Raw genomic sequence first — 26,178 nt, forward strand, 5'->3', positions numbered from 1 at the left:
CAACTACATTACCACACACTAAAGAACAGATAGTGTATGAGCCCTTACCACCTACCCAATGGGTGGTGAGAATTGCTCACACATTTTTTAATGGCTGCATGCTATTGCCATACAGCGAGGCCATTTTTACAGCTGCTAGTGCCCAGGAAAAACAGCTCATGCTAAAGCCATTTTTTGCTGCAGGTTTAAAAAACAAAACGCTTTTTGTGCCTTTTATAACTGATGACTTCTATGTGACATAGGCATGTTGGATTCTAGCAGAAAAGATACCAAGCCAATCATATGGGCAGCATGGAAATTAAAAAAAAAAAAAATTTGTTTTGTACTTTCAAAGAACATAGAGGTAGCTGGAAAAGAATTAGCTACATGTGTAATTTTATAAACACTGAAGACCCTCCCATTTGTTTTACATTTCTCATACGGGCCCTTTACAGGTTTTTTTTTTTTTTTGTGTGATGGGGGTATGCGGTCTTATAGTGTATAAGGTCAGGAGATTAGGTTATAGATCATAATCTGTGTGCTTCTCGAGCTATTGAAGTATTGGGTGGGGGAGGGGGGAGGGACTGTTCATGCACGTCAAAAGTTTATCAATGTGGTAAATATCAGCTTTTGCTTAGTCTGATTTGTTTAAGGTTCTCGATCTATTGTATATTGAACTTGGGGGAGGCATTCTCTGTTACATCATCAATAACATTTGTTGGAATTTAATTAGGGGGGGGATAAACATGGGGGGGGGGGGGAATTTGTATAGTGACTGGCGTTATGACATGGATAATTTGTAATGGTCTTTTTTCATAGCATACTCTGTATTAGCTCTGTTACTATTAATAAAAAGATTTAAATATAAACACTGAAGACTAGAAGCCCTAATAATAATTTACACCAATTTCTCTAAGGATAGTTCGTTGTGGAGTCAGAAGCATGCTAGGAAGTGCTGATCCCCTACTTTGACTTAAATGATCTTCCCTTTAAAAAGATTTCAAATTGGCCATAAAGTATCCCAGTAATTTGTAATGACTGCAAACTTCCCAGAATAAATTATGATGTATTAAAACAAAAGCCACAGCAAGCTCAAGCTGCATAATCAAGGCCACTAACCAGGTGCATACTGGTAAATGCTCCACGGTGTGGGGAAACCCACTTGCCAGGGGTCTCTGTCCTGGTAGTCCATTTATTACTGATGCCCATCAAAACCCATTGTTGCATGTGAGGTGATGTGGTAGGTGCAATTGCTGTGATTTTATGGGTATAATGATGACTAAGCAATTGATGGTGAGGGTGGTGCAAGTATAGGGCACCTGGAATGTTAACTGCCCGTGTACCTAAATTGTGAGTGAAGAGTTGACATTGCAAAATGGGAGTTGGAGATAGTTCTTTAGTTTCTTGATATACCATCCTTCAAGCTAAAAAGCCTAAAGCAGTTTACAATAACAAAATGTGATAATGTTTAAGGTTGGTTCATGCACAGTGTGGGATTTTGCTGAGACTAAGTTAGAAATAACTTGTACCATTTAATGGTTACAAAAAAAAAAATTGGTAGATGGTCAGCAGAAGAATGCTTTAAACATTGTGAATTCTCATATAAGTATTCTCTTTGTAGTGTCATGAATAAGCAAATGCTTCATTTATTCCGCACAATGCAGTTCACAGCTGGAAAAGTTCAGAGGAACCATGTTTTAATAAAAGATGATTAAGCAGCAGACTTAGTGCCAAGATTCACCTATAATAGAGAAACATTCTAGTTCTTTGTACCATCAGCCAGCTAATAATAAAAAGTTAAAAATGCTGCACCCTCCACATAATAATACATTTGCCCAGCGCCATCAATTAATAAATTAGTATCTTCCCTTTTACATTTTATATTTCTGAAATTGAGAATTTCAGAAATGTAAAAGGGAAGATAATTTATTAGTTGATGGCGCTGGGCAAATGTTGTATTGAGTAGATGAGCCTTTGGATATGAGATTGTAAGCATTTGGAGTCCACAAAATTTGATCCCTTCACATAATATGCACTAAATGTAAAATTAACCATATCCAAGTGTAATTACTAGGTGTATACATGCTTTGAAGAGGGGTTTAATGTGTTAATATTTCAGAAATATTACAAATTATCTATACTACACCTAAAAGGTTGTAATACATTTTAAAGGTTCAAGCAAAAAATAAAAATTAATGGCTGAGCTGTTCTGTTGAGAGTTAGGTTCCTTTTCCTGATGTGACTCAAAAGGAAAATACAAATTTGGGATTGTGGATACTAAATATCATTGCCTTGGCAAACTGGGAGTTATTTACTAATGTCCCCTCCCCTTTTTTGTGTGCGTCTGTGAGAAAATGCTTAGTAAATAGGCACTTAAAGGTAGTCATGAAAACTCATGCCCCAGGCCATTTTTGTTGGCTATTACAGGTATACAACAACATACCTCTATGTAAGGTAATACAGTTAGCATGTGCTGTATTATGAATCTATGGTAAACATTATTTCAACAGTCTGGGTAAAGGAATGCTCTGCTAACTTGCTGTGCCAGAAGTGCTGAAGGAAAGAATGGAGAACCACAGTGTAACCTTTAGCTACCAGTGATGTGGGCTATTTGCAGCACTTTAGACTTGGTAAAATTTAAGGAGGAAAGGTGAATACTAAAATTATATATATCCTGAAATGAGTAGACCCTGAGAAGATAGGGGAGGGTATTTGCTTTTATATTCAGTCTAAAGTAATACAGTAGATGCTTTAAAGCATGCTTAGTAGCCATAAACAGTACCAAATGGACTTGGGAAAAAATCCACAAGTCCAGGAGTAACATGTATAGAATGTTTGTACGTTTGGGAAGCTCGCCAGGAGCCCTTGGCCTGGATTGGCCGCTGTCGTGGACAGGATGCTGGGCTCGATGGACCCTTGGTCTTTTCCCAGTGTGGCATTACTTATGTACTTATGCCTGTGCACCCCCAATATTGAGCTAGCTCCTTCATTGTTCAGGGATGGACAGTCGTTTTGAAAAGCTGGCACCAATGTAGGGCTATCCATGTTCTCAAACCTGTCGTGGGGGACCAGCAGCCACTCAGATTTTCAAGATATCAGTAATGAATATACATGATAGATTTGCATATACTACCTCTCTTGTATGTAGATCTATCTCATGCCTATCAATTGTGGATAGCCTGAAAACTTGACTACTTAACATTTCTAGAGCGCTACTACGGTTACGCAGTGCTGTACAATTTAACAAAGAGAGACAGTCCCTGCTCAAAGAGCTTACAATCTAATAGACTAGCTGGCCAGATTATTTATTTATTAGATTTACTATACTGCTATAACTTGACAAGCAGGACGAAGCATTTACAGATTAAAAAGTTCATTATTTTGTGTCTTTAAAGATTTAAAACTGGAATAATATTACAAAAACAATGGGTTAAGGACCCTGTAGCTAGCATGTGTGGAGGAGTAGCCTAGTAGTGCAGCGGCCTGAGAACCTGGGGTTGATTCCCACTGCACCTCCTCCTGACTCTGGGTAAGTCACTTAACCCTCCATTGTCCCAGGTACAAAATATTTACCTGTATATAATATGTAAATCTCATCCCCTTTCAGTTTATGCTACTAAATAACTTACCATCCTAGCACTGTATTTTGGCTGGGCATTTTTCTAAATTTCAAGAAAGTTTCCAATTAGTGTATTTTCCAAAGACTTAAGAGGAAATGAGTGCCCACCCATGGTCTGTTTTTAATGTCCAGTTCACATCAAACTTTCAGGGCCAGATGCACTAAACTTAACGGAAGGGGAGAGTAGGAGGAGTAGGCTCTTGAACAACACTAGTAGGCGACGTAGATTAGGAACAATCTCTTTATTTAAATATACACTCGACTAAAGAGATTGTTCCTAATCTACGTCGCCTACTAGTGTTGTTCAAGAGCCTACTCCTCCTACTCCCCCTTTCCTCAGATTCTACTTTTCGTAGGAATTTGTGTACCTCCACCCTTGCGGTGGTTTGGCTTGCTAAACTTAACGGGCCATTAACGAGCAAGTAGTAAACCCTGGCATGCACTAAAGGCTTCTCCGAGCCATTTTCTGATGATGGTAGCAGCTAACGAAAACGGAATGCAGATGAGCAAATTGTGTAGAAACCCTATTGTAATGAGATGCACTAACCTTTTCTGATTGCCTTAATGCTGGAAAGTCTAACGAGACGTCTGTACCTCTCGGTGGGGCTGCGCGGGATTGAAAAACTTCTATAAAAGTAACAAAAAAAATCGGGGGGCAAAAAAAAGTCCAAGTGCTCATCAGGGATGTCCTTCACCCAAAAGAACAAAAAAAAAAAAAGCGCTCTGCTTCAAAAGAGACGTCCTTTTTGGCCGTCATTCCCCCCCCCCCCCCAATAATAAAAACGTCCTCCATGGCGTGCTGCAAGAAGGCTCAGATCCTAGGAGAGTGCAGTTGAGGACGCCCATCGAAAAAGACATCGTTTTAGGCCATCATTCTCCCCCCCCCCCCCCCCCGCAATAATAAAAACATCCTTTTGGACGTGCTTCACCCAGCTGAGAGACCTGGAAGTCTCTGAGCCAAGCACAATGCATTTAGCTGAGCTAAACGCACTGTGATTGGCTCAGAGACTTCCAGGTCTCTCAGCTGAGTAAAGCACGTCCAAAAAGGATGTTTTTATTATTGCGGGGGGGGGGGGGGGGAATGATGACCAAAAAGGACATCTTTTTCAATGGGTATCCTCAACTGCACTGCCCTTAGGATCAGAGCCTTCTTGCAGCACGCCTTGGAGGTGAGCAGTGCGGCACAGGGAGGCTTATTTGCCATGCACAGAGCAGCCAGCATAATGCTTGGCTGCTCTGTGCATGCTCGACTGGCTGACTGTTTAGCGATGGAATAGAGAATGCAAGTGAGCAGCTCATTTGCATTCCCTTTCCTTGATGCATTCCTGTTGCTTACCGACAGGGCCGTGCCTAGGGTCTCTGGTGCCCCCCTGCAGACTATCAGTTGGCACCCCCACCCCCTCCGTCTAGCAGAGCAGGAACAGAAGGGAGCAGGCAAGTAAGCTGGACCTCAGGAAAAAAATAGCACTGTATGTATCCCTCATTGATAAGTCTCTGACTCTAAAGTTTAGCAATTTCATTAAAGCAAAATGTATTTTCATAACACTTCAAAGATTTCCAACTCAAAATAGGAATGCTAATTCAAAATGTGAGCAAAGTCTTCTTAGTTTCCAAAGATTCTTTTTCTAATCTCCTTTGCACCAAAGGATATAATTCAGATCAAACATTTGTCTCTGATCAACTATCTCAGATCAAATATTTATTTCAGATTAAATATTAAGGTTTCCTTGCTTACAGTCACTTAAATCTACCTAGCCTTTATATAGCTTATAGGATTTAAACACTCTTAAACTGAAATTCACCCTTTTCTATTCTTCATAAACTTCAATTAATCCTGAGATATTCAGATCCTTTTTCACTAGAGAAATCTCAAACTTCAATCTCCACCAACCTCTTTTCATTCATATTTTCTCATTTACCACATAATCTGGCAGTCTTTTATAATTTCAGTCAACACACACAGGAACTCACAGCTGCATGTCTCTCTTGGCCAAACTGACAGTCAGTTGCTGTCTCACTCTGTTCCCTTCCCCGGCAGATTTCTAACAAAAGCTGATCATCCAATCAGAGAGCTCTATTTGAATGCAGATTAACATACAGACACTGTAATGGGAATTTTTAGTGAAAAACACTAGATAAACCCTCGTTTTTGGACCAAACTTCACACTTTTGATCAGAGCCATGCCCTAACATTAAGGCTGTAAACACTTCCATCATTTTTTATTCATAAATATGCAAATGAGAACCTCCCCAAAACGGACTAATTTGCATACGATTTAAGCAAATCTGAGCATATGACAACCAAGTACAGACTCCCAGCACCTGAATTCTGCAATTAGATTGAATACAAATACTTTTAAAACTTATTTTTAGCACTTTTAAAATTTCAGGTTGTCTTTAATTTGAATGCGGTTCAAGCTCTGAAGCTCACCCTGAGTGAGGAATTAGCCCCAAACCACAGCATATATAGCAATTTGGTTGCATTCTTTAAAATAACTTGAAGAGCCTGCCTGCCTCAGTGAATACTGCTGTTGCTTTCACTTCCGGTTTGCCATGAAAAGGAGGAGGACAGGGGCGATCGCAACTTCAGCTAAAAGATTTTGCAAGTGAGTGGAAGGCAGGGGCAGGGCAGCAGCGCCCCTCGAAGGCAGGCGCCCCCCTGCATTGCTTACCTGGCTTACCACATTGGCACAGCCCTGCTTACCGATTCGCTAAGGAATCGGTAAGCAAGGGGCATTAATGATTGTTTTAGTGCATCTTGGCCTCAGTACTTACCAGGGTGTCAAGTTATCACATTTTGTTGATCCATTGATAGGCTTGTGCTGGCAAGTGGCACTTCACTTAATTACGTATTTTAGTACAACATCTGGATACACTAGAAAGCTGTGCTCTCAAGGGCTAGTCTCAAACTGGGAGGGGAGGGGGGGCTGAAGCTCAAAGCCCATGATGCAAACCCCATAAGCAAACACCAGTGCAGAAAAACAGCTAACTATACTCAATGACATTTAAATGATATGTATGGATAATTCATGCTCTTGAAAGCATAGGCAAGAACATGCCTTGTGAATGTGTACAAAGATTTCTTGCTAAGCGTGGCACTTGTGCACATGTCCAGACAAAACTGGAAATGCAACCACATATTGGTGCTGTTCTATGCCTTTAAAAATGAGTGTTTCAAAAACAGCACTTAAAATTTGTGAAAGGGTCATATTTAAGTGCATAAAAACAGGTGCCCAGGCTGCTGGAACTGGCATTTAAAAAGGATATAGAGCAGCTTTTAAACTGGAAACGGGGGTCGGGGGGGGGAGGGGGAAGCCGACAGTTGCTCAAAAGCGCATGGTTCGGGATAAGGTATCTTTCAAAGATATCACCAAAACAGGGAAGATAGGGTATCCTGATACTGAGGTTGCAAAAGAGACTTTAGTAGATTAGTGTTCTTAAATAAAAATCGGACAAAACACTGCAAATTAATACTGTCAAGTACTAACCATGATGTAAACAGGATCAAACATAGTTTGAAATGTCTATATGCGAATGCCAGGAGCCTAAAAAATAAGATGGGAGAGTTAGAATATATTGCACTAAATGAAAAATTAGATAAAAGGGGCATCTCTGAGACCTGGTGGAAGGAGGATAACCAGTGGGACACTGTCATACCGGGGTACAAATTATATAGTACTGATAGGGTGGATCGAATTGGTGGAGGGGTAGCATTGTACATTAACGAGAGCCTTGAATCAAATAGATTGAAAATTCTGCAGGAAACAAAACACTTCTTGGATTCACTGTGGATTGAAATTCCATGTGTAAAGGGGAAAAGGATAGTGATAGGAGTGTAACTTAGAGGAGTGGCTGCGAGGGTCAAAAATGTACATCAGGCATGTATGCTGTTCAAAAACACCATCCTGGAAGCCCAGGCCAAATATATTCTGTGTATTAAAAAAAAGGAGGATGGAAGACCAAACGACAGCCGGCGTGGTTAAAAAGTGAGGTGAAGGAAGCTATTACAGCTAATAGAAAATCCTTCAGAAAATGGAAGGAACCAACTGAAAATAATAAGAAACAGAATAAGGGATGTCAAGTCAAATGCAAAGCGCTGATAAGGAAGGCTAAGCGGGACTTCGAAAAAAAAAAAAGATTGCATTGGAGGCAAAAACACATGGTAAAAATTGTCGTTCTTTATTGTTGATTTAAGTGAGATCAAATAAAAATGCTATTTTCAAACATGCCGGCTTGTGCAGCATACGGATGTGCACAGAGGAAGTATGGTTTCAGCAGTTAGGTTACTAATTTGTTCTAATCTAAATTGTAATCAGTCTGGCATTTGGAGGGGGTGGTAATAGGGTGTACCTGGATTCGCACAGAGATGTTTTCACCTAGTAAAGGACCACCAAAAATCAAGTTATGAGAATCAGGTACTCAGCATTCAGAGTTTATATTTAATACAAAGGTTTTTTTTAAAACCTTCATTAGGTTGACGCCTGGGAGCATTTAACATCTTTGATTGAGTGACCAGAGAACTGGATTGAGGACGTGCGCTAGATGTATTCTTCTTAGATTTCAGCAAAGCCTTTGACACGGTTCCTCATAGGAGGCTCTTAAATAAACCTGACAGGCTGAAGTTAGGACCCAAAATGGTGAACTGGATTAGGAATTGAATGACGGACAAGATGCCAGAGGGTGGTGGTTAATGGAAATCACTCTGAGGAAGGAAAGGTGCCTCAAAGATCGGTGCTGGGGGGCGATTCTTTTCAATGTATTTGTGAGCGACATTGCCGAAGGTTTAAAAGGTAAGGTCTGCCTTTTTGCAGAAGATACCACGATTTGTAACAGAGTTCACACTCCAGAGGACGTGGAAAACATGAAAACGGATCTGCAGACGTTAGAAGAATGGTCTGTTTGGCAATTAAAATTCAATGCAAAGAAATGCACTTAGGGAGTAGAAATCCAAGGGAGACATATGTGCTAAGCGGCGAGAAGCTGATATGCACAGACAGGGAGATGGATCTTGGGGTGATAGTATCCGAGGATCTGAAGGCAACGAAACAGTGTGACAAGGCGGTAGCTGTAGCCAGAAGGATGTTAGACTGTTTAGAGAGAGTTGTAACCAGCAGAAAAAAGGAGGTGATGATGTCCCTGTATAAGTTGTTGATGAGGCCCCACCTGGAGTATTGTGTTCAGTTTTGGAGGCCGTATCTTGCTAAAGATGTAAGAATTGAAGTGGTCTAGAGGAAGGCGACAAGAATGATATGGGGCTTGTACCAAAAGACATATGAGAAGAGATGGGAAGACCTGACTATGTATACCCTAGAGGAGAGGAGGAACAGGGGAGATATGATACATATGTTTAAATACTTGAAAGGTATTAATATAGAAAACAGATATTTTCCAGAGAAGGGAAAACGGTAAAACTAGAGGATATGAATTGAGGTTGCTGGGTGGTAGGAGTAATGTCAGAAAATTATTTTGCACGGAGATGCCTGGAATGACCTCCCGAGGGAGGTGGTGGAAAAAATAAATCTGTGGCTGAATTCAAAAAGTGTGGGATGAACAGAGAGGATCTCTAATTAGACAATAAATGATTATAAAAAAACTTAAAGGGTTGCATATTTGTTTGCATGTCAAGTGGTGCTTAGAAGGCAACTCTGGCTGCATCAACTGGGCTGGCTTGTACGGTCTGAGTCCCACATATGGCGATCCGGGTTAGGGTGGGCTGGAGAGAGCTTAGACAGAAACTCCAGTGGTTTGGAATGTGAGATCTTTGTTCTGCAAATGACAAGATGGATTTGGATAGGCTGGAGTGGGCTTTGACGGCAACTCCAGTAGTTGGAACATAAGGACAGAGCCGGGCGGACTTCTATGATCCCAGAAACGCCAAAGAAAGACCAAGATCAAGGAAATAATAATCACGTTCATTTAAATCTTGAATAGATAATGAATGTGACTGTTGGGCAGACTGGATGGACCATTTAGGTCTTTATCTACCGACACTTACTATGTTAAAAAAGCCAACTGGCACGGATAATTGGTCAATAACAAGCAATTATCGGCACTAATTTGAATTTACAAGCACAACTTTCTAAGCATATTCTGTAAAGTGTTGCGGGTAAATTCTAATGCGCAGATCTCAAAAGGGGACGTAGTCATGGGAGGGGTATGGGCGTTCCTAGAAACTACGTGCACTGTTACAGAATACGCCTGATCTGCGCCTGTTTGGCACAGGCATGTACACCAAGTTTTAGTTGGCACAAATGGTTGCGCCTAAATTTTGTTGCTGGTCCGGGTGCTACTTGTACTCTATAAACAGCGCCTCACATTAGGCACAGTTTATAGAATAGCGTTAAATGTGTTTTTTTCTGTACCATACCAATTTTTTTGGCACCATATATAGAATCTAGTTCTTTGCCTTTTACTTTTTCTTATACTACTACTACTTATCATTTCTATAGCGCTATAAGGCATAAGCAGCGCTGTACACCATACTGTACATACTTGTTAAATACTGACCTGCTCATTGAAGGGACTTATCTTAAAGCCAGCAGTTATTGTTCTACTGTGCCTAATTTTTTTTTTTTGCTAGAGTGGGCTCACTAGCGGGATTGGAACCCTTTTACAGTCTGTGTCGTGAGTAAAGTTGAGAAGGGAAGAGAATAAATTTGGCCATAGACACTAAAAATTGATTATATAGCTGCCTCGGGGTGACACTAAAGCCCCACCCAACTATAGGTCCATTAAACGAGGGAGGAGTTACCCTACGTTTGCAGAGGAACGTAAATTCAGACCTAATAGAACTTCCACCCAGGAACGCAAAAAAATCTTCTCGCACTTTCCTCAATCTTCGTCCTCCCAAATGTAAAGGCCTGAAGTACAAATCAATGCATGCATCTACCTTTTCCTACATGAGCACGCAGATCTAGAACGCGTTGCCACGCAACGAAAACTATCTATGAACTGACCAATTTCCGCAAACTATTGAAAACCTATCTCTTCGACAAGATATATCACAAGGATCAATACATTTAACAGTACAGTCTTTGATTTATCCAGAAGTATTCTATACTATCTTTGCTTCAATACTATCATTTTACCCAAAACTCCTTGTAACCAAATGTATTTTCTCTTCTATTTCCCATATCCTCAATGAATTGTAAGCCACATTGAGCCTGCAAAAAGGTGGGATAATGTGGGATACAAATGCAATAAATAAATAAATTCTGTATTCGACAGTGCTATAACATTTTGCTTCAAAACATCACGATACAGAATCATAACACAGGAGAAAATAAGTGAGCTGTTCTGCAGTTATCGGGACTCTCTGCACATGCCTTACGATGAATTGTAATGTCAGGCTAAAATCGCCAGCGTGTATGAATCTCCCAATTTCTTCCTGGAGCTGGAACCCATTCCACGTGCCATTGATGCAATGAAGCAGATGATCAGCATGGAGAAGTAAGGGACCAGCTGCACTTTGTAACTTTTTTTCAGTATTATAGTATAAGGGAGCATCTGCTATTTCAAACTCTTTTTTCCAAGTACTAGTTAATCCCCCTCAATACTGATACAGAATTACCATTTTTAGCACTGAAGTCTTTATTTGCACAAGCCCCCTGAAGAAGTACCAGTACTATGTGCAGAAGGTCAGAATCTTCCCCAGCCTTTTCTCCGTCTTCTCATGCAATCCTCCTCTTTACAGCTAGGCTCAGAAGCCATGGACTGAGTATAGTGTGGTGAGGTTGGTGTTAGAATGTGGCCTACTTCTGTGAGAGAGGCCCGCCTGCATTATACTAAATCGGGGTTCTCAGTAGAGTGGACCGGCAACCTAGTGGTTAGTGCAGCAGATTTTGATCCTGGGGAACTGGGTTTGATTCTCACTGCAGCTCCTTGCGACTCTGGCACTTAACCCTCCATTGCCTCAGGTACAAATAAGTACCTGTATATACTATGTAAACCGCTTTGAACGTAGTTGCAAAAACCACAGAAAGGTGGTATATCAAGTCCCTTTCATGGTGTGATAATTCATATACTTTTCCATCTTCCAGACTTCATGTGCAACTTTCTTTAAATTAGTTCCCTATCTTCTAACTTGTTACTCTACTTTATCTACGTGTTTCACCTTTGCTTACACCCTATGCTGTCCATTAAAATGTTTTAGTGTGTATTGTGTTGACATTGTAATGTAGCATACTATGCCATACCCTGTATTTTTTGAATATTTTTACCGCTGCAATTGTCTGTTGTCTATATTTAACTCATTCTTGTATACCACCTTGAGTGACTTTCGTCAAAAAGATGTTAATAAATCTTAATACATAAATAAATGATTCCCTGTATAGACATTAGAACCAATGGAGTAGATTACCATATGACTTGCAGGGAACACTTATGCACAGTGCATTCATTCTATCTTATATGTTTGCTTTTGGGGCCTTTTCATTCCCTCTGTGCTACCAACCTTCTATAAGAAGTGTATGCTAGAAGGCCAAGACACTCCCCTAGGGTAAAGCTGGGCTAGGACAGCATCAACGTCTCTATTGGAAGACTGAGCTAGAAGGATGAGGAAAGCCCCTGTGGTATGCCCAAGTTATCAGCATCACTATACTAGATCTACTGTCTCTTTCCATGGGACTGTTCAGTTGTCAGCAACTGATGCCCCAGTCTATAAATTCAACTGAAAATCTGTTTCAATTTTCTTGGCAGTACCAATGGGTGGAAAAGCATTTGGGGTCCAAGTTTGTTGAGCGAATCATTCTGACGACAAGACTCTGGTGGCTGCTTGACCTGCTCTTCCATGACAAAGTTGTCATTGAAGATCTGAACTGCAGATTTATATCACAAATTCTGGTTGTGGCACAGTTCCAAAAAGAAAACCTGTTGCTTATTCTGTTCTCTTCTCAGGCCTCGAGAGCTGCCCTGTTTAGCTGTTGTCATAACCAGCATGTGGTGCTCCAGCCTCCAGGCAGAAGGCTCTAGTCCTGGGATGGTAACTGGAAAGCGATACTAGAGGACAAACGCAAGAACAGCTGTCAGGTACAAGACCATAGCCTGGCTGGAGTAGGGCGACAGGTGGTCAAGGTACACCACCACTGTAAACGTCGACACCAGTATAGAAGTGGAGCACAGCACTATTGGATGAAGCCAGAGAGCAGAAGAGACTTTCATGGGATCAAAATACGCTACTAAATAAAAAATAAAAATACCGTGTTTCCCTGAAAATAAGACACTGTCTTATATTAATTTTTGCCCCCCAAAATGCGCTAGGTCTTATTTTCAGGGGCTGTCTTATTTTTCGTGGAAACATCGGGCTTGGATCGGGGTTGGCCCGCCCACCCTCCGTCGCTCCAGGACCTAACCTTAAACGATTCCTTTCACCTTTGCAGCAAGCAGCAGCAGGGCAGGCCACGCCTTCCTTCCGTATCCCGACCTCGCCTGATGTAATGTCCGCGAGGGCGGGGCATGGAAGGAAGGAGTGGTCTGCCCTGCTGCTGCTTGCTGCGAAGGTGAAGAGAGGCGTTTAAGGTTAGTTCTGGGAGTGACGGTGGGGCGGGTGGAGGGGGGGCCCGGCGACCTCGGGTGTGGGCGTGGCCCGGGGGCAGCCTTGTCCAACTCTCGGCGGCCCTGCTTTCAAACAAAAATTTGCTAGGTCTTACTTTTGGGGGAGGCCTTATATCTAGCAATTCAGGAAAACCTCTACTAGGTCTTATTTTCGGGGGATGTCTTACTTTCGGGGAAACAGGGTATGCATAAAAAGAAAAGACCTTTTCCCCTGTGCTCCTGTACTTGCAATGTTTCAGCACTGTTTTGATGCTGATACTAATTGTTAATGTCTACTTTTGTTTGACCGTGTGGCCTAATGGATAAGGTGTCTGACTTCGGATCAGAAGATTGAGGGTTCAAGTCTCTTCATGGTTTCTTACTTTTAAGGGGTGACAAAATTTTTTTTTACCTCAAGTAAATACTGTTAGCTCTTTAACTTGACTGCGTGGCCTAATGGATAAGGCGTCTGACTTCGGATCAGAAGATTGAGGGTTTGAGTCCCTTCGTGGCCGCTTACTTTTAAGGGATGACAAAAAAAAAATTACCTCAAGTAAATACTGTTAGCTCTTAATGTCTACTAAAATCAGGTTTATGAAAAGTGTCCTCCAAGCATCTTCGGTAATTCTTACCATGTTTGGCACCCTATGCTGGATCCCTTGTGTTTGGGCTGCAGCAATCGCAGGGGATGGTGCATAATTTGGGGGAGGAGGAGGAAGATCTTAAACTACATTGACAAAAAGAAAGGGTCCTTGGGGTGATTGTATCTAATGATCTAAAAGCAACCAAATAGTGTGATAAAGTGGCAGCTAAAGCCATTCAGATACCTCAAAAAATATAAATAATGAACAAGAAAAACTTTCAGCAGAAGGGATGCTCTAGAAAAAGAGGTTGGTGTACAAGGGAGGAACGTCGGAAAATATTTCTTCTTGGAAAGGAAAGTAAGTGCATCAAATGGCCTCCAAGGGGAGGCCGCAATGGTAACAGTTACAGAAAGCCTGGAAAGGTGCACACAGGAACCCTAGATGCAAAAAGTAAAATTACCAGCGAGCAACCGAGCTCTGTGGCGTTGGACAGGATTAGATGAGCCTTTTGGTCCTTATCTGCCATCATTTCCTGTGTTTCTTGTCTTACTTAAGTGTTGACCGACTGTGAAGGCTCCTTTATCAGGGTTCTGGAAAAATGAATTTTTCTGAGCAGGCACCAGACTGCTTCCCAAAGAGGGGAAGAGAGTCAGTGCCCTTCTTTTCCTGACCAAAGGCAGTGTTTTTTTATTTTATTTAACCATAGTGATGCTCAGTATTGAATACCTGCTTAGTTGACTAGAGGTGCACAGTACAAGGAGACCCACAGACCCTTTTATTCTTATTATTTGGTAAACAGTAAAACTACAAGAATAACCAGCAATTCAGAATATACTTCTATGGAGCTGGTGGCTGGTTCTCCAGAGGTTTATGACTGCAGTGTCATGCTGTCCCATTATATAGACAACTAGACTTCCAGGGACACTGGTTGCAATCCAACTCTGTCCCGAGGCATTGTGATCTTCAGGACCCTACACAGCAGTCTGGGATCCTGGGACCCTGTAGAAAATAGTCCAACGCTATTGTGAGGCCTTTGTCTCCAGGGCCCTGGGGCTGCAGTGACTGTACCAGGATCCGGTAATAGTAGTTTGACCATGTCTTGGGGCCGTTATCTCTAGAGCCCTACGACTTCAGTCCGATTCAGTCCTTTGGCAGCGGGATCCCTAAAGCTGTGTGCTTACTGAGGTTTCTGGCCTCTTCCACCTGTGCAGGTGTGCAATAATCCTCTAAGAAGATGTTAGCCAGGTTACTTAATCTGCGGTTGGCTGAGGCAGAGAAACGCAGCATGCACTCCACCACAGGCAGCGCTGTGATCTCTTGGCGGGAGGAGGGTGTACACAGGTACATCAGTACAGTGACTGCTGACACAACTGTCTCCTCGTTTGGGCTTGATAGACAGTTTATTACTGGCGGGATGCCATTGGCTTGCAGAATATATGCTTTGTTTGTTTTATCCAAGCAGAGGTTGCATAGACCACCTGAAATATACAAAGAGATGGTGTTAGCAAGAAGCAAAATGGGGATGATATGAGATTGAAATGCATTTATTTAGAATGCCATATAATACAAACTTTTCACCCAGGAAAAAACGCCACCTGAAATATAGACCGTAATGATAACTAATAGAAGTAAATCAGTCATACAGCTCCTGGATCCTTCCCACACTCTCTGCATGCTTCATTACAGACAAAATTAACTTCATCTCATCTTCAGTCCACACCTGCTCCAGCTACATTCTTCCACTGACCAGCAATGTTGTGTAACACTTTAAGAACATAAAAATTGCCCTAGTGGGGCAGACCAAAGGTCCATTGTCACCTGGATTGTCTACTGTTGGAAACAGGATACTGGTATCAAACACCTGGCAAGGATCCCAAGCTACAAAACCCCAGGGATAAGCAGTGGCTTTTCTCAAGTCTACCTTGTTTTTCGTATTTAATTATTATTAACATCATGAATAGGAATCAGTAACAAGTATACAGAAAATAACTGAGCGAAACCTCTCCACCATATACAAATGAATAGCAAAGCACTCTTAAAAATTGCTTTTTAGGTTTTGAATACTCCCTCTCATTCCCTCCCTCATCACCCACCCCTTCCTAACGAAACAGCAAGTCAAGGATTCTGGAACTATCCTCTATAATTAACACCCAACTGTGTGTATGATGAGGCAAAGAGGCTCATTTTCAAAGCACTTAGCCTCCCAAAGTTCCATAGAAACCTATGGAACTTAGCCTCCCAAAGTGCTTTGAAAATATGCCTCATAGCCAGCCATACAGGTTCCCACACTCTTTGAAATTTGACCCAGCACACATTTTGTGTCAAACAGCAAGTTCAACCACTGTGTAATATTTGGCAGAGAAGTATGTCACCACTGAATTAATCCCAAGTGGAGGAGTGGCCTAATGGTTAGTACAGCAGGTTGTGGATCTGGGGAACCGGGTTCAATGCCCACTGCTGCCTAACGGTCGGCAGTGGGTTGAGATCCTAGGGAACTGGGTTCAATTCCCTCTGCAGCTCTGTGTGAGTCTGGGCAAGTCACTTGGCTTGCTAATGCCCCAGGTACAATACACTACTTAGATAGTGAGCCCGCCAGGGACAGTGCAAGTACTTGTACGATTGTATGTAAACCGCTTCGATTCATGCTCAAAAGAGGAGGTATATCACATAAATGATGTCTACCTTAATAATGGTTGATGAACTTTTTCTCTAGGAATGCACCCAAAACTTTTTTTTAAACTCTGCTTTGCTAACTGCTTTTATAATGTCATCCACAAATAGGTCCCAGGGTCTAACTGTGCACTGTGTGAAAAAAAATGTTTTTGTCCTATTTGTTTGCTTCCCCTTCAGCTGCATATTCTTGACGGCGAGATAACCAGACTGTCTGGGTCAGTGGTTTTCAACCCAGTCCTCAGGGATCACCTGGCCAGTCAGGTTTTCAGGATACACACAATGAATATGTATGAGATGAATTAGCATGCACTTCCTCCAATCTCTCTCATGCATATTCACTGTGGGTATCCTGAAAACTCGACTGGCCAGGTGGTCCCTGAGGACTGGTGTAGATAACTGAATCTGGACATCTGTACTTGGACTGGTCACTATCAAGCTGGAAGGTTGGACTCACTGGACCTTTAGTCTGATGACCCCAGTGTGGCATGTTTTATTTTCTTCTCTGGACTTCAGTGTCAACACTTTAACCACAACTGACTCCACTTATGCTTTTCTTTTACTTAACATAATTTTTTTCTATATTTTTTAAAACTTTCTCTTATTGGGCTTAAAAGGTCATTGATAAAGTAAGCAGTAAAATTATATTAAGATCACCGAATTTCATAGGGTCTGTCCTTACCAATGCCAAATTCCACAAAGTTCTTGTTGTTCTCAGTCAGCATGTCCAAGAACAGATCGATGACTTGAAGCTGACGAAGATATTCATAGTTCTTGGGATCATAGGAAAAATTGGCCAGATTTGCTAGGACTTGTTCCTTGGCTTCTGCAAATGGAGAGGCAAAATCAGAAAAGACAAGAAATAGGGGCTCTTTTACTAAAGCTTGTAGGCTAACACAATTAGCATGCACTAAATGATAAGAAATCCATTGGTATAAAATGGGTTTCTTAGCATTTAATGCAGGCTAAGCTTTGAAAAAAAGGAAACGGGCAACATTTTTATCCAGAAGGCGTTTTTTTTTTTTGCTTTAGAATTAGAACTCATATTCACAGCAGATGCAGGAACCAGCACTATCAGCCACTACCGATTCAATGAATACTGTACTCAGAGCCATTGGAAGAGGCAGGCAAGAAGGGCGGCCACAGAGGATCCTACAATGCTGTTGCCATCAATGCAGCAGCCTTCATAGCTTCTTATGTGCAGATCCATCATTAGAAGAAACCCCTACCCACCAATGTCTTCTGCCCCTCCTCCAACCCAACCATATTGCCCTTTGATGCCTTGGCTTTATTGCTCAGTGCCTACTGCAGAGAATTAGCCAAACATCTGATGACCATAGTAACAAGGACCCTGATGTTTCCAACTTAAGAGGGAAGTTATCAACGTGGTTATTCAACCACTAACTTGTGCTATTTTACCACAGGTCCCATTTTATACAATGCCTAGTTACTAATAAAGATGTGCTATGTTATTGTTAACTCCAGTTGACGGTAGCCCACCTTCATAACTTCCCCCTTAATGCATCTAATTCAGGATTTATTTCAGGGCTTCAACTGGCTTACCTTGATTGTCTGTGTCCTGAAACTCTGTAACCAGTGCTTGCAAGTATTCAAAGCGCCCAGAATCCAGGGACTCCTGCTTTTTCTGAAACATTCTCCAAACGTCTTGTTCTTTAGTAGAAGGGAGAAAAATGCAAAGCAGCAGATTCAAGCTACATGTGTCATTCCTAAGACCACTCAGTACAGGCTGATTTCTCAGAGTAATTACACAGCCAATCCCTTAACTATACGGTGATTTTAGTAAACAACAATGCTAAAATGTTAACTGCATGACGTCCTATCATTAGTATTTCATTTCAGATTTGTTCACTAAATATGGTTACCTCGTCCACTATAAACAATTTAAACTTTTTAGTACATGGAACCCCTCCCCCCCAGCATAAGGCTCCCTCCAACCAATACTATTAAGCTTCCTGAACATGCATACCACACAACCAAAATCATATACATCATGCTTGCAATTAATTTATGACAGTTATATCCCGCATTAGCCCGAGTAGAACTCGGGTTCAAAGTGGCTTACATAACGATTAGAAAAGCATGAAGATGTTCAAAATATATTAACAGAAAATAAAATACACCATATAATGTTAGACCAGTAAAACTTGAGTTAGGAGCAGATGTAATTAAATACTTAGGGCCCTATTTACTAAAACGTGCTAAAAATTAGCGTGCACTAACACTAGAGACACCCATATAGTCCTATGAGTGTCTCTAGCATTAGCACGCACTTTTTTTGCGCACACTAAAAATGCTAGCGTGTTTTAGAGTGGCTTAGTAAACAGGGCCCTTAGTGATTTAAGCTAGATAATTGAAATATGGAGGGAACATTTAAAGGGCTAGGATCAACTGGGATAGACAGGAGTAGTGGGAGGTGGGATGAGGTAATTATTTTATTTGAGAAGAGTGCCTACTTCCTTAAAGGCTAGGCTGAAGAAGTGAGTTTTCAACAGACCTCAGAATAACAAATCATCAGTGCATTTGACGGTTTTAGGTAAGGAGTTGCAAATTTTAGTGCCTTGATATGAAAAGGAAGCAGTATGGATTGTTTTTGTAGGTTACTTTCTTACAATTTGGGAAATGTAGGATAAGATATTCTCTAGATGATTTACAGGCATTACATGAGGGTTGTTCATGTACATTGGGGTTGAACTGTACAAAATGTTTGTGAATGACGGTACATAGCTTGAATGATATTCTATTTTTTATTGGCAGCTAATGCAAATCGTACAGAAGGGGAGTTTGCTCTGGAATATGTTATCCTACTCAAATATTACTACTACTACTTATCATTTCTATAGCGCTACTAGATCTGTATTTTCTAACATGGCACAAAGCAGATTCCATTAAAAAACAACAAAAAAAATATAATCACAGAGAAAGAAAACACATATATGTGTAATCATTTTTATTGTCAACATATGCTGCATCTTACATCACAAGCGTAAAATAAAACATTACAGCGTGTAACAGCCATGTTGAGTTTCCATTAACCAGAGAACTTTGCAATCCCAAAACCTAAAACAAATAACTCCCCCCCTCCCCCCATATTCTCCCCCCCCCCTTGTGAGTCAATCAGATGTTCAGAATGTAGCTTCTCGCTCGTGAGGGCATGGTCAGCCACAAAGGTTCCCAAAGTTTGCGGAACGCCTCCCCTTCCTCACTATCCAGCGTCCGCACCCTGCATCTATCAAGCTTCATTTGTTGAATCATCAGAGCACGTCAATGTGGCAGGGGTGGTCCCCACCCCGACCGCCAGGTTTTCAGAATTGTGGAAATCCCAAATAACATCGCCCATTGCACGTATCTCTTAAACCCGGGTGGCGGCCTCTCTGTGAATTTGTAAATGTAAAATAAAATCAGAGGGTCACACACTAGCGAGCACCCCCACTGTGAGTGTAGAGAGAGAAGAACATCCTCCCAGAATTGCTGCACCAAAGGACAGAGCCAGAACATGTGTGCCAGTGAGGCTGACCCGCTCCCACACCTGGTGCAGGTCCCATCACAAACTTCAGTTATACGAGCTACTCTCCTTGGTGCCAGGTATGTCCTCAAAAGAAATCTATATAACTTTTCACACTGCGGGACTGACAGGTGTTGTAAGTGAATTTTCCTAATGAAGTTCTTGCAATTCTCCAGAGTAAGCGTGCACCCCAAGTCCTCTGACCAATTTGCGGCAAGCCGCGTGTAATCTATTTCTTGTGTAGAGTCCTTTAGCTGCTGAAGATGAAACCGCAGGGGGACAGACTCCTGTGCCCCCAACGAATAATTCTCTGTAAGAATATCTACTACGTCTTCTGTGAGGTCAGACCACGTGAGAGAGGACACATAGTGCTTTAATTGTGTGTGCGCAAAGTAGTGTGTACCAGGAATGCCAAACTCCTCTGTGAGAGCAGCCAGTGTTTTGAATTGCCCCTCTTCATTAACTACGTGAGATAAATAAAACAACACCTCTGCTCCTCCACCGGCCAAAGACACTAACACCCAGCCCCGGGGGAAACTCTGGATTGTTGCATATGGAAAGCAGCGGTGTGACTTTGGCATTAAAATTGTGTCTCCTACATACCCACCTCCAAGTAGCTCTGAGTGAATACAATAGAGGATGGCGGTGATATGCTAGGGGCGGTAAGCGATAACCCGTGTGCAGGAGATAGCTGAAATGTGTCCCAGGGAAGATTGTCGTCTCAGCCACCGTATTGGAAAACTCGGTCGTTCCCCGAAACCAATCGTTGACATGCCGCATAGCGCATGCGATCGAAAGGCACCTTAAACTCAGAAGCCCCATCCCACCCTGTTCTTTGGGGGTACAGACTACTGATAGAGGCAATCTAGGGCGTTTACCCCGCCAAAGGAAATTTTGCATCAGCCTGTTTAAAGCCCGTTCCTCTCTCCCTTTCAAAAACAGCGGGAGCTGTTGAAAAAGATAAAGCCACCGCGGGGCCATAAGCATATTAAAGAGTGCAATCCGCCCCCACAAGGAGAGCGGGAGAGCCTGCCACAACGTCAATTTTAGTTTCATACTTTCCATCAAGAAAACACATATATAAAACATAAATACATAGGTGCTCAATTTCAAAGCACACAGACTTACAAAGTTACATAAAGGGTCATTTTTGAAACAGAGGCGTATAGACTTACAAACTGACACTGAGGCATATTTTCAAAGCACTTTGGGAGGCTAAGTTCCATAGGTTTCTATGGAACTTTGGGAGGCTAAGTGCTTTGAAAATATGCCTAACTGTAACCTATGTAACTTTGTAAGTCTGTGTGCTTTGAAAATGAGCCTCATGATGTTTAAAGTCGGGCTTTGGACATTTTGCACTAAGCAACCTAAATTCGACTTAGACATTTTTGACATCCTAGGAGAGCAGTGGGGCACCCTAGGGGGGGGGCACTGCTGTGGACGTCATCTAAAAGCTCCCAGGTACACATCTCACTGTTACTCTCTTATACTGTATGGTGAGCCCTCCACAACCCACCAAACACCTACTGCATCCAGCTTATTTCCGATCTGACGAAGAAGGGCAACCTTCGAAAGCTAAATCAAGAAATGTATTAAGTTATGTCCAATAAAAAAGGTATCATCTTATTTTCTTTTCCATGTTTTATTTTGTTTGATTTCTATTGCATCCAACTGTAAACCACTACAACAGCCCTTATGGCTGAAGGGGTCACCTGTATGTGGGTACTATAGGTTTCTGGTTAGTGTGGGAGGGCTCACACTTTCCACCACAAGTGTGACAGGTATGGGCCCGAGTTCTCCTCTCTACAGTGCATTGCATTAACCACTACATCACTCCAGGGACCTGCTTGCTGCTCTAATAAAACTGGCTATAACATCTGAAGTTTTCATAGAAGCTGGTATTTACTGTTTTTATTCACATCATTGGGGATGGGTCAGCGACAACTGGAGGAGTAAGGGGGGGGGGGGTCACCCCTGATTCCTTCCAGTGGTCATCTGGTTATTTAGGGCACCTTTTTGTGCCTTGCTCTAAAAACACCCCAGGTACTGAAACAACTCAAATATGAAATTGCTGATCTGTTAGTGACCTTTAATCTTTCATTAAAATCATCCATAGTACTGGAAAATTGGAATGTAGCCAATGTAATGCCAATTTTTATAAAATGTTCCAGTGCTGGGCAAAATGTAGAAACTATCAAGAATAAAATTACTGAACACAAAGGCAAAATGGTTTAATGGGACAGAGTCAAGATGGATTCAGCCAAGGGAAATCCAATTCTGCCTCACCAATTTGCTTCATTTCTTTGAAGGCGTGAATAAACAGGTGGATAAAGTGGAGCCAGTTGATGTAGTGTATCTGGATTTTCAGAAAATATTTGGCAAACTCCCTCATGAGAGATTTCTGAGAATATCAAAAAGCAATGTTCTGTTGTGGACTGGGAACTGGTTAAAAGATAGAAGACAGAAAGCTGGTTAAAAGATAGAAGACAGAAAGTAGGGTTAAATTTATTTGTTTATGGCACTTGATAATACGATAACAACAACAAAATGGTTTACAATTTCTTGTCCACAATAATCTATACAAAAATAACATAATTAAAACCAAAACAGAATATCTTTCAGAGATTAGGGGGATGGAGGTACAATCAAATGACTCATTGATTTAAAATGCGAAAGTGGAGGAGTGGCCTAGTGGTTAGAGTGGTGGACTTTGGTCCTGAAAAACTGAGTTCGATTCCCACTGCAGGCACAGGCAGCTCCTTGTGACTCTGGGCAAGTCACTTAACCCTCCATTGCCCCAGGTACAAATAAGTACCTAAGCCGCATTGAGCCTGCCATGAGTGGGAAAAGCGCGGGGTAATAATAAAAATGTTTTTAAATACTTCTTACATTTTTAAAAATTAGTCTCCAAATGGAGATGAGCCATTTCTCTCAATGAAGTGGAATGCCCCAAGGATCTATACTGGGACCGTTGATATTTAACATTTATAAATGACCTGGAAATAGGAATGATGAATGAGGTGATTAAATCTGCAGATGACACAAAACTGTTCAAAATTGTTAAATCGTATGTGGACCATGAGAAATTGCTGGAGGACCTTAGGATATTGGAAGACTGAGCATCCAAATGTGAGATTAAATTTAATGTGGACAAATGCAAATGGATGCAGATTGGGAACAATAATCCAAATCATATTTACTTGATGCTAGGTTCCATATTAGGAGTCACCACTCAACAAAAAGATCTAGGTATCATCTTGAACAAATACACTGAAGCCTTCTGCTTAGTGTGTGGTGGCAGCCAAAAAAAAAAAAAAAGCAAACAATGCTAGAAATTACTAGGAAAGGGATAGAAAATAAGACTAAAAATATTAGGATGCCTCAGTATTGCTGGGGGGAGGGGGGGTGGGGGCGGTAATACTACAGATTTACAAAATCCTGGTATAGAACTGGTAAACAAATCGATTGTTCACTCTTTCAAAAAGTACAAAGACTAGGGAACACTCCATGAAGTTATATGATAGTAATTTTTAAATGAATAGGAGAAAATATTTTTTTCATTCAAACAATTGCTAAGCTCTGGAACTTGTTGTCGGAGGATGTGGTAACACCAGGCAGCGTATCTGGGGTTAAAAAAACAGTTTGGACAAGTTCCTGGAGGAAAAGTCCATAGTCTGCTATTGAGACAGACATGAGCCACTGCTTGTCCCTTGGATAGGAAGCATGGAGCCTTTGCTACTGTTTGGGATTACGCCAGGTAATTGGACCAAAAGTAGCCAATCCAGGTCACATCTTGCCCAGTATCTTGCTTCCATCAGTCTGACCCACCCAGTATAGAAATTCTTATGAACAATCACTTAAACCCTGTTTGAGGATGAATAGAAGGGAAAGCAAGGCCTTGCTAGTAAGTTGCCTGTACCTAAATTCACCCTGTTCAAAACATTTTAAATCGAGCTCTGAAGGAACTGTGTGTAAAAGCAAAGAGGAGTACTACACAATACTTCATATTCAACCTAAACAAGTTAAGACAATTTATAAACATTTAAAATGAAGGGTTTCTTAAAAAAATAAATACATTCTGAAACAGATACCAAATCACACGCACTGTCCTTACAGTCACACACCAAGCATGCCTGTTCGTGTTCATTTGGGGACCTCTCCTCTACCCCTGCATCTGCTATTTCTCCCTTTCTCTACCCCTCTCCTCCCCGTTCGCAGCCTGAACCTCTCTTTCAAATCTCAAACTCCCTGTCCTCCAGGTCCTACTTTCTTTTTTTGTTAATACATTTTATTGGATTAAAAATAATATTGATTAAATCAGAATGTCTCTAGAATATCCTATGGCAAGTAATTATCAGCACAACTGTACAACAGTGGATACCTTTATGTAAACATAAACGTGTATTTTGATTTAAACAAAAACATATAACTAACGGGTAACCCACTAACAAGCACTGCTAGTAAACATCTGCTCCAAATGTGATATCCAAGGGCACTGCATCCCTTTCAAAATTCTGTTTCAAATAATATACCATCATTTATACTAAGAAATTATCAAAGCGAAAATAAACTGTTTGATGTAACGTTTTGAATATGACCATCCAATGTTACAAAACGGGGGGGGGGGGGGTAAAGTTCACATTGAAAAATTATAATGTTCATTTTCGCTATCATTTTTGCACTTAGCAACCACAAAGATCTTACTTTCAACCTTAAGTCTTCCGCAACCACACTGACACTCACAGTTTTTGGCTCCGCCTCCTCTTCTCCGCCCCCCCTCTGATACAACTTCCCTTTCGCGACTGCGCGTCGACCCCTGCCGGAAATAGGAAGTCGTACGAGAGGGGGCGTGGCACTGGAGCATGGGAGAAGTTACGTCAGAGGGGCGGGGCATTGCAGCAGGGAAGTTTTGGAATGCTGGTTGTTGCAAGTGGTAGTTCTGCTCGAGCTTTAAAGTTAGAAGTTAGGGACTTTAGGCTGCAAGACCGCGGGTTTGTGTGGAGTGACGTTTCGCCACGCGGTGCCATTTGAACAAGGAAGAGGTTGTGCGTCTCGGCCTGTTAGCATGAAGCGGGCAAAGATGTCCGCTTGGAAGCGGTTCAGCAAGCCCTTTCTCTTCGGGTCAGTCTTCGTTGGACTTGCAGTCGCCTTCGTGAACAGGTCCGAGCCCATGTAAAATGTTTTCTAGTAAAGCGTGGCTAGAGATTACCGAACCCTTCAAAAGCAGTACTTTACTAATAGAGCTACAGTTGAAAGTCTGTGTGTGTGCCCTCCTTCTGAAATGGTGCAAGGGCATTTTGCATATAGAGGAACCTTCAGTTTTGAGTCCCCCCCCCATCGATTTGGATAATCATGACCATCACCCTCCCCTCCCAATCTTGTAAAAAAATGCATAATTGGACATCAATATTATTTATTGGTAAAAATTTGCTTAAACACTATTCAGTTACAATAAAATAGCACAAACAATATAAAACAGCCCATCATAAGTAATATTTATTTTATTTATTGCATTTGTATCCCACCTATTTGCAGGCTTAATGTGTGTATGTATGATAAATATAAAAGGCACCAAGAATCAACAAACACAGGGGGTCTTTTCCAAAGGTGCACTGGCGTTTTTAGTGCACATTAAAAGTAGGCACGCACTAAATTCTAAAGACGCCCATAGGAATACATTGGCATCTTTAGCGTTTAGCGTGTGTCTATTTTTAAGGCATGCTAAAAACGCCAGTGCAACTTAGTAAAAGACCCCCACACACTCTCTGGACTCCAACCACAGGCACCCAGAAAGAGTCTCTTGAGTAACATGTGAGAAAGCCTACTTGAAAAAAAAACCAACAAATTTTCTGTTGTAAATAAGAAGGAAGAGATTTGCAGAGAGTAGATGCTGACAACAAAAGTGGCATGACAGGTAATGTCTAGGATCATAGTAGGGAATGGACACTTTTGATGCTTGTGGGAATCTTAAGGTTCTGTCCAAGGAGGGATAGGGGGATGAGGTAGTCTGCTAAATGTGTCTGCTGATTGTGTGCAGTGCTCAATGGACTAAGGCCAAAATCTTAATTTAAATCCAGTAACTAATCTTGTGCTGCCAAAAATGGATAAATGTAATCATATTTATGAGCACCTGTCAACTGTGGTGCTCTGAAAGAGCTGAAAGGGAATGGGACTAGATATATGCCTTTTTGTGGTTTTTGCAGCTACATATACCTGGGTCAATGGAGGGTTAAGTGACTTACCCAGAATCACAAGGATCAAAGTCCACTGCA

General features: G+C 41.6%; 2 protein-coding genes and 1 non-coding gene across 4 annotated transcripts; 2 read left to right on the forward strand and 1 right to left on the reverse strand.

The window, feature by feature from the left end:
- The first annotated feature begins 1,254 nt into the window (after window positions 1-1,254).
- Window positions 1,255-14,624, forward strand: NT5C (5', 3'-nucleotidase, cytosolic). The gene is given in 6 exon segments (XM_030206853.1): window positions 1,255-1,272; window positions 10,947-11,047; window positions 11,178-11,235; window positions 12,296-12,442; window positions 12,494-12,625; window positions 14,448-14,624. Coding segments are annotated over 6 exon segments (633 nt in total).
- TRNAR-UCG lies at window positions 13,572-13,644 on the forward strand. The gene has a single exon. It is a non-coding gene; the product is annotated as a tRNA-Arg (tRNA).
- On the reverse strand, window positions 14,476-24,725 carry ARMC7 (armadillo repeat containing 7). 2 transcript variants are annotated; one of them, XM_030206321.1, is made up of 4 exons: window positions 24,650-24,725; window positions 17,947-18,054; window positions 17,066-17,209; window positions 14,476-15,191 (listed from the first exon to the last, which is right to left on the reverse strand). In XM_030206321.1, exons 2-4 carry the CDS (start codon window positions 18,035-18,037, stop codon window positions 14,854-14,856), a joined length of 573 nt encoding a protein of 190 aa, XP_030062181.1. In that variant the 5' UTR covers window positions 18,038-18,054; window positions 24,650-24,725; the 3' UTR covers window positions 14,476-14,853. The 2 variants fall into 2 exon arrangements, with proteins under 2 accessions (XP_030062181.1, XP_030062182.1); XM_030206322.1 differs by having other exon boundaries at window positions 24,611-24,651.
- Between the last annotated feature and the right edge of the window lie 1,453 nt (window positions 24,726-26,178).

The sequence above is a fragment of the Microcaecilia unicolor genome, chromosome 6, assembly GCF_901765095.1.
Source record: "Microcaecilia unicolor chromosome 6, aMicUni1.1, whole genome shotgun sequence".
In the NCBI taxonomy this organism is placed as follows: domain Eukaryota; kingdom Metazoa; phylum Chordata; class Amphibia; order Gymnophiona; family Siphonopidae; genus Microcaecilia; species Microcaecilia unicolor.

What these genes read in the sequence shown, in the direction of transcription:
- ARMC7 (XM_030206321.1), bottom strand. Translation starts at nt 18,037, where the DNA reads ATGTTTCAGAAAAAGCAGGAGTCCCTGGATTCTGGGCGCTTTGAATAC. An exon ending in TCAGGACACAGACAATCAAG is followed by an intron (nt 17,210 to 17,946) that starts GTAAGCCAGTTG and finishes CTCCATTTGCAG; the next exon opens with AAGCCAAGGAACAAGTCCTA. An exon ending in CTTTGTGGAATTTGGCATTG is followed by an intron (nt 15,192 to 17,065) that starts GTAAGGACAGAC and finishes TGTATATTTCAG; the next exon opens with GTGGTCTATGCAACCTCTGC.